The sequence below is a fragment of the Varanus komodoensis genome, unplaced genomic scaffold (assembly GCF_004798865.1).
Source record: "Varanus komodoensis strain SLA01 unplaced genomic scaffold, ASM479886v1 scaffold1, whole genome shotgun sequence".
NCBI classification, from domain to species: domain Eukaryota; kingdom Metazoa; phylum Chordata; class Lepidosauria; order Squamata; family Varanidae; genus Varanus; species Varanus komodoensis.
In genome coordinates, this window is record NW_025335268.1 from 67066485 (window position 1) to 67075742 (window position 9258).

The 9258-nt window shown below is 43.1% G+C and overlaps 1 protein-coding gene across 1 annotated transcript; it reads right to left on the reverse strand.

Moving 5' to 3' along the window:
* Positions 1-7595: 7595 nt before the first annotated feature.
* GJA10 (gap junction protein alpha 10) lies at positions 7596-9258 on the reverse strand. The gene has a single exon (XM_044449315.1). It carries the CDS (start codon positions 9171-9173, stop codon positions 7596-7598), a length of 1578 nt encoding a protein of 525 aa, XP_044305250.1. The 5' UTR covers positions 9174-9258.

Consider the following 9258-nt stretch of genomic DNA (forward strand, 5'->3'; position numbering starts at 1 on the left):
TAGATTCAGCCTGTGGAGTTTGTAGATACTTTGAACATCCAGCCTCATGGATAGTTTAGCTAAGTCTATGCAAGCTTAAGATCCTCACCAATTTAGCACAGACCAATGACTCCATAGGCAATCTTCACAAAAAATGAACAGATTTTGTGTTTATTTCTCTCTTATTGACATGCCAACATCCATTTAAATGTGTACATTTAAAAAGTTTCATTTAGCGAAGATGGATAGAAACAAATGACTTGGTGTAGTCTAAGGGAAACCTTGCTAAAACCATGGTAGCTAATTTTTATCTACAATATAAAATCAGTGTGTGTTATTTTGCTTGTTTATACTATGTATATTTATAATAATTGAATTATTTCGTGACTCAGGCATCAAATGATGCTTCAGAATAGAGTTGTATGTGTATATATGTTAAATCCATTCAAACAATTTTATGTATATTTTAAAAAAAATCTATAGTTTGGTGGATTGTAGACTACTAATAAATTATAATTTTCTCTGGAAGTTAGAATGTCATTGCTTGCTGTGTAAAAGAATTATAGTATTTTCCTACACTCCACCAATATTATATATATATCAAATTAAATCTAGCAATATGTGTTTGTTTTTAACTTATACTGCTCATATGGTTCTATACTTGCTGTGATGAAAACCACTACTCTAGTGGAGAGTAATTATTCAAATTCCCTTCCCAAACTTAAAAGAAATACCTTTGATTATAAGACGCCTCAATGATATCAGCTGTTTTGTGTAAGTCCATTTTTCGTACAAGCTTAGACACCTATGCAGTATAGGAATTGATATGAACGTTTTGTGCAGCCTGGTCCTGTGCATGTTTACTCGAAAGTTACTCTCACTGAGTTTGACAGAGCTTATTATTAGATCAGTATGTAGGACTGCAGCCTTATAAATAGAAGACCTTAAACAGTTTTGTCAGAAATTGATTTTTGTTGCTGCTCTAGATTTTATGATCCACTTAATTTCAAAGGCATTTGGAACTGGAAATTCAGCCCAGGATTTCCCATAGTCCTCTGTCGTAACAGGTCACTTCAGGTTTGGCGAACCAGCCTGAGTAGCTGTCTTTGTTTTCTGTTTTTCACGTCTTAGAATTTGGCATTCGGTTGAAAGTGAGCATGAGCTCTATTGCATTGACAGTACCACAAAAAGTACATTGTGTGCTTCAGAAACTGGTAGCTACCACTTGTAGGACTAAAAAATATCCGAATCCCTCCAGTCATCAGACACAATATTAAATATTTTGTGGAGATCTTTGGATTGATTTTTGCTATTCAGCTGAAGGGTCAACTTTGATTTCAAGGGTGACGAGCACCCCAAGAGTTTGTTCCAGAACCAGTGGGATACAAGTGCACCTCTACTATATGCCTTACAAACTTCAGAGGCCATATTCAAAACAGGGTTTTTATCAGTGTATGCAAGGGGATGCAACCCCTCTTCTCTTCCTCCCCAGGTCAAACAGTATGGACAGTTTTCACACATATCTACCTGTATACTCCTCTGTACCTCTCATAACTGGTCAATGACTGTAACAAGTTGCATCAGGTGTTTTTCTATATACTTTTTACACAGATTCTATGCGATTAATGTAACTTAATTCAATGCATCATTTTATTGTACTAGTTCTTAAGCTTGTCTATTTTTTTTCTAGGTGACTGTGGTTTCTTGTGATTTTTATTGTATAAATGAAATGGCTGTTGATGCTTATTCCTTGTTACTAAGAATTTTTACCTTTTTGGAAAAACAGCATTGCTATGAACTAATAAATTTAAGACTTCATTTACTCATTGTAAATACAGTATTGTGCAAAGAAGAAGAAAAAACCCTTTCCATTCATTTGAATTGATAGTGTTAACTGAAATTTGTCTAGACACCATTTCTGTTGATGAAATAAAGACATATCATTATGTATTGTAGATTAATGTCTCCTGATTCTGAATTTCTTGCTGTTGTAGTCACTTAGAAAGCAAGGAAACTAAAAATACAGGTTAGAGACAGTAATTAAGGTTAGAGTAATCTTACTCTGTAATTAAGATCCGATACTGGAGTATAGCATTGTAAGGAATCACACTTTCTCCGCAATGTAACAATGCCCACACAGGTCACACAGAAATGTCTTTCATTTCTGACATCCTAGTATCAACTACATAATATGACTTCACTTGAACATACCTTATTTTTTAGATAATTTTTAATTAATTCAGATTCCTCACTTAGCGACTTGTAGCTGAATGGGTGATCTGCCTCTACTAAAAAGTATTGCATTTGAAATGTGGGTAATTTGACTTTTCATTGGCAATTTTGCGGATGGGAGAGAGTAACCTCAGATTAGCCTTCCTGTTATACATGACCATTATCACCAGAGAGCATTTGGTGGGGAAAGGACTCTCCAGATTTCAAAGAGGTATCTAACTCCACTTGCAGGAACATTCGCCTTAAGAGTTTGGCAAGCTGTGTTAATGTAAGAAAATACTAGTGTTTGCCATCAACAAATCATGAGGTGATGTGCCAAGTTAGTTTCCCACCCATTGCCTGAGCCACTCCTAATTTAACCTTTGCTCTTCCGCACATGAAATATTAAGCACCACAAGAATCCAGGTGAAGTTCTTGCTGGAATCAGGCCTTGCTGAACAACTATAGGTTGTAGTGGCAGATTGTTGAGATCACTACCATTACACAAAACAAGCATTATGTCTGGGATACAAAATGAGAATTTTAGGCTAAATTTAGGCAGGCTATGTTAGTGATACTTTTTTTTTAGTAGTAAAGCAAGAAATTGATGACTTGGTAGTGACAGCATTGAAGTTCCACCTGCACCTTTTTAGATCAATTTTCCACATAAGAGTTTGCTCAGGCATAAACAGCTTAAGGAAACAGATGGGGCAGTGCTAATGCACTCTTGTCCTGTAAGTGGGATCTGGTGGGCAGCTGGTTGGCCACTGTGTGAACAATGCTGGACTAGATGTGCTCTTGGACTGACCCAGCACCGCTCTTCTTTAGAGGATTAGTTGTGCCCTGCTAAAACTAGAGTGAAACAGAAACCAAACTTCTGTTCTGCTTTGGTCTCATTGGGCCAAACTGTCATTGGTTAGATCCAGACTTAATTACCTGGATGGCATGACCAGGCAACCCATTACAGTTTGCCAGCCTTGTTTGTTTCCATGTGGCTTGTTCTGCTGCCCAACCCTAACACAATGGCTCAAGCATGGGTTGTTGTCCATGCACAAATGGCCCTGAGAACCCATGGCTTGTTGTTGGATTGTTCAGGGTGGCTTGTTCCCCAAGTAATGTGCAAACCTGATGTGATGGCTTCTGCATGTCTCACTAGAAAGGACTACAAACAGCAGCACTCTTCCACAGGGCCAGATAGGATTTGCCCCCACTTCCACAGGAAAAACAGAAGGAAAATGCATTTAAAGATAGAATTGCATTAAACGAATCTGTTAAATACCTGTGTGATCCAGGCTATATCACTAAAGTTGTTGACTGACTTTTTTTTCCGGCCCCTGATCCTGCTTGGGCATGGAGAAAAAGTCTGCTAACTAGAGACTCGCCGGACAATCTCTCTCTGCCGCTGTCGCTTCAGCACAACATGCTTAGCCTGATATGAGTTGCACACCCCTGTGATGGTAGTAGCTGTCTTCTCTTCATCACTCCTCTAGCCTGGCAGATTCATGTCACTGTTACAATCTGAAGCGTACTAACCTTCGTGGGTATCCCCTGTCATTTTGTGGACAGGATTTCCTTCTTTAAATCTACTTGATCGTCCTGCCCATCACCTCTGAGTGCCCCTCTGTTTAAGGCAGGGGCAGGAGAGAGAAATACCAGTAAATGAAGAATTCTCCCTGCAGCACAGCTGTTGTTTCTAGAGCCAGGCTGCCACATGCATTAATGGGGACAGGAAAGGCAGTGGGTTGAAAGCACTATTATCCAGGCCATGATGAAATCCAATCTTCCCTTAAGCAGCAAAAAACTGAATTGTGAAGCTAATCTCAGTCCCTGTCTGGACCCAGAAACCTTTTATGTGAAATAAACACAAAAAGGGGTGCATGCTTTTCATGGTTTTTTTAAAGCTTTCAGCCATCTTTATTAGCATTGAGAGGAATTGGCAAAGTAATGCTGACAGTCCATTAAAGATCATAAGATTCAGCATGTCAATGGGTCTTGAAAGGGAGACAACTGTCTATTCTAGGTTATTTCAACTTCTCTGTTAACATGCAGCACTGAACTGTCAGGTCATCACATGCTGCCTTCATCTTTGAGGCATTGATTCCTGGGATGAACAGAGATAGGAGGAGAGCCTTGAGAAAGCCATCTCACCGACCTAAACCACCCTTACAGATGTAACATGGCTTGAGGGTCCATCCACACTTTCTGCTATGTGGCAGCCCTACAAATCGAGATGTGCTTCCCTCGGTCTTCTCCCAGAAACGGGTCTGTTCTGCATCAGCTGTACACTAACCAGCTCCAGCTAGTTGGCCATGAGCAGAAATGGTGTATTTTCAAAGCAGCACTTGGATTGCAAACTGTGGCCAGGCTACACTCCAGCATGTACTGGCCTAAAGTAACAGACTCCTCTGTCCACCTTGAACTACATGCTTGCTAGGGTTTCCGAGGAGAGGGAAAAAAGTAGTTTTTGGCTTCATGTCAGCAATGGGCAGTGGGGTTTGCTGCTGTGCCTTGGCATTGCAGCTAAACTAGCCTTATTTTTTCATGATCGATGATAGTTCTAGTAGCACATTCTGAAAGAGAAAGACAGAGAGGCTGAGTTGTCTCATAGGAGAAACTAAAACATCCACATAATGTTCAAGCTCAATAAATAGCTTATCCTTTAAGGGGAGCTAGTGTCTTTGCATCAGTGCTTCATCTGAGAACCTAAGAACCACCTAGCGAGATTCAGAGAGTTTCTTTAGTCCTCAAGAGCCCGTCACAAACTTCTGAGCAACTGACAAGCAACTCTTTTCTCCTTTTGTTTCCTCCCCTGTTCCTGGAGACCAAACAGTGTCAGTGTCTAGCATTTCCTCATTTTTACTCTAGGGTAGGTGCAGGGCAAGCGAGCTGTTAGACGCAGATTAAAGGAATGTCTGCTTTGGCCCTGGTGTTCATTTTTTGCTACAGGATATGCAAGTTCCATGTTGTCAACATAACTAATTGACCAGTTGACCATGAATTTGCCAAATCCCCTTTTAATGTCACGTGAACTAAAAGCTGGCCTGGGCATTTATGCAAGCAGATTCCTGCAGTGCATCCACACATTAATTCTTCACTGAGTGATCAGTCAATTCCCTTGGTCTTTCCTGAACCTTAACTTTCACTAGATGATCATAGGTGTTGGTATCATGTGAGAAGGACCAGAGAAGCTGTACAACTAGGCTGTAGGGTCATCCATTGACCATGACAAGACTAGGAAGAGGGGCAGAACGGGGAATTCTTGAGTAGCTGGAGAGAATCAGCCCTGCTCCACTCCGTTCTCTGATCCAAAGAGTTGCCCTGCAGTTGTAGTGTCGTAGTTGCACCCTTCTGCTTAAGCCAGTCCAGCAGACTGCACTTTTAAATCACATGGCTTCTTGCAATCCATTTTGAAGAGGAAGATCTGTTGCACCAGCATTCTTGGGTTACATTGTCCATAAAAAGCAATGGGAAGTCTTACAGCTGAACAACTTAGTAAGTGTGATGCTCTTTATGCATGTTCATGTTTGAGGGGGAAAGTCCACATCTTGAAAAGGTAAGAATAGAATAGGCCTATTGTGAAAGGGCCATAGCCTGTTTAGCTCACTATTCAGTTTAGACTCATAGAATCATGGAAAAGAGGAGTTGGAAGGGGCTAAAACAGTCAAGCATGCATGATTATGTAAGACAGGGGTCCTCCAACGTTTTGACCAGGGGGCCAGTTGAAAGCGGCCGATTCTGGGTGCGGGCCAGAAAGGCGGTGCCTGGCCGTGCGTGAGGGAACAGGGCAGTGCGTGCAGGCACACGCGCTGAGGCAGGGGCAGGTGAGGCGGGGGCTGGCATGCACCACAAGGCGGGCGCACGAGGCAGCGGCTTGCTCGCTTGGAGACCGTTTTCTCCGAACAAGCAAACCGCTGCCTCTTGGGTCCAGGTGGGCGGCAGCAGGCACCCATGTGGGCACATGCGCAACGGGTCAAAATGGACTTGGTGGGCCAAGTAAATGGGCATGGCAGGCCGGATCCGGCCCCCGGGCTGCCGTTTGAGGACCCATGATGTAAGACATCCACATAACAAACAGATAGCAAGCCCAGTATTTTATACCTTGACATGCACTGCACTGGGACCCTCCTAATCCAGGGCGCTTTTCTGAACTCCTTGTTCTTTTATTAACTCAGCTATAATGTCATTACTTCAGGTGATAAGAGAATTTTAACAAGCCAGTTGTGAAGCTTCTGAAAATATCAATACCAGCTATAAGAATATATGGATCTGTATCAGTGGTGAATACCGTCTGGCCAAGCCATAGTTAAACACTTCTAAATCATATTAATCTCCACTGAAGTAAATGCTGAACCCTCTCCTATTAAAATCAATGGGATTCAAAAGCGTTTGACTGTGGCTGGATTGTGCCTCCTCTGTGTCGAACTGTTTTAAGACCCCTAGATCAAAATACAGTGGAGGGCACTGTAGTACCAGTCCAATGTGAATGAGTCAGCCACCAGCCCCAATTAACTGCTTCCAACCTACTCCACACATCAGACGTGAGAGATATACTCTGTTTCTTCGTGGTTGGTTCAGATGTGACCCTAAAGCAGAGCAACCTGGTACCTTCTGGTACCTTTCTCACCCCCAGTCAGCAGGGGCAATGATCAGGGATTATGAACATTCATCCAAAAGATCTGGAGGGCCCTGGGCGGCCTTCCCTTTTGCTAATTGACGGTTTAGTGCTACAGGAATAAGCCAAGACTGAGTTTCCTATGCTCCCCCACTCCCTTCTTCATCTAGTGCACCAAAGACTGGAAAAGTTCACTTCCGGGTTTAAACTACTCAGAGTTTCTCATTTCATCTGAACTGTAAACTCAGTATAGCTTGAACTATAGTCTATTGAAACAAGCCAGGATCAGATACTGGAGTCAGCTCTTGGCTTGTAAAACCAGTCAGATTTAGCCCTTACGGGATATACGTGAAGCTATACTTTTCAAGGAAAAGCGGGTGCTTCCAGTCTCATTCTGAATATGCTGTGGAGAGTACACAAGTTCAAGGTTGAATCAGCCAAGATGTACTATACTGGGTAATGTATAGTGTCATTAATCACATATATCATATGTAATTAATCACAGCTTATAGTTAGTTTGTGACAAAATTGCTTACAGGAGGAACACTTTTATCCACTAAACAGAAGTATGAATAGCTAAGTAAGAAATTGTTCTTTCCTTTCCCCATTCCTGCAAAATTCTTGTCCATAAGAATAATGGTGCTTGATTACTGGTTTATTTTGTTTGTATCTGAAGGTGGGGGGAACCATATTTTAAAACAAAGCCAATATATTTCAAAGATCTAGCTAGATCATTCCTAACAAGCCATTGGAGCCCAAGGCCTAGGCTAACATTATGCTAAGGAGCAATAACTCACACTAGCAGAGTATAGAAGGAAGGTCGCTTGGGTCTACTTGCCATTGACATTCTGCGTCCCATTGTGGAAGGAGGTGGTGGCGTGATAGGAGGACTACTATCATCTCTGCATTTTGCTTCTGAGCCAGAATCGTTCCGTGAGTCTGAAGTCTCTGAGTTGGTGTCCAGGTGGCTCTCTGACAATACCCTGGACAAAAAGCTGGACTTGCGGTTCTGATAAAGCCCACTGTCTGGAGAGTCACAGCGATCATCTCCTAGGCCCTTGCAGCTGATCACCCGGCTGTGCTTCCGAAGAGCAGCTTGGGGGCTCTCCATATGGCCGGGGATCATGGATGCTTTTGTGGCATGTTGAGGGTTCTTGGAATGTTCCAGTGCATACTGTTCATTCTGCCGATAGTTGTTGACGCCCTGCTGTGGAGGCTTCTGGATGTCCTCACTGCTGGAAGATGTACTCTGAGGTTGATGATCATGCCGCTGGCTGGTGAGGTTCGGGAGGTGCCTGGGAAGATGTCTGTTGTGCTGCTCATCACGTTCACTGGGATGTTCTAAATGCCTGTATGGGTGATGGAGCTGGTCCTGGTGCTGATTCGGTCTGCTTCTCTGGTTACTGCACCACTGTTGCTCCACACCGAATGGGTTCTGGTTTTGTTCAGTGGGCGCGTACGCTTCCTCAGGAGTCAGGTAAGTTGGCCGCCCCTTTTGCTGCTCTGGTATGAATTTATAACTGCCCTGGGGAGAGGAATTGGGCATCAGGCACATCTGCTGAATCACTGAGCTCTTCTTGGAGTTGGACAGGTTAGCATCCTTAGCAGCAGCTACAAGCATCTCCTTGGGTTTTTTACAAAGGGTATTTTTAATTTTCTTGATCCCCAAGTGGAGGATCTCCAAGACATTCAGAAACAAAGAAACAGCTGCAATGCCGTGCATGAAAACCATGAAGATAGTCTTCTCCGTTGGTCTGGATACAAAACAATCCACAGTGTTAGGGCAGGGAGGGCGGGTGCATTTATAAAGTGGATACATTTGAAACCCATATAAAAGATACTGACCTACCATAAAGCCCACTTCTAGGACTGATCGGGTGAGGATATGCAGTACGTAAGTCCACAACAAGGCCCCTTGCAAGGGTGCTTTGCTGACCCTTTTTTGCTCCTCTATCTTCCGCAGCTCTCGCTCTAGCCTACGGTGTTCTTCCAATATGGGCTCGATCTCTTCTAGCTGGGCCTTGAGCTGGGCTTTCTTCCGTTGCCGTTCTTTCTCAAGGGACCGAAGTTTGTAAAGTGCATGACCCATGTACACAAGAGAGGGGGAGGAGACAAAGATGACTTGCAGCACCCAGTAGCGGATGAGGGAGATGGGGAACGCTTTGTCGTAACAGATGTTGCTGCATCCCGGCTGCTCCGTGTTGCAGATGAACTCCGCTTGCTCATCGTCCCAAACATCTTCAGCAGCGACACCAAGAACCAACATTCGGAATATGAAAAGGATGGTGAGCCAGATTTTGCCCACAATAGTAGAATGGATGTGTACTTCTTCTAAGATACTGCCCAGCAGGTTCCAGTCCCCCATAGTCATGGGTTCATCTCTGAAAATAAAATATTGATGTCAGTGTTAATGGATAAATTAACATGGCATCTCCATGGCAGCAGAGTATGGAAGG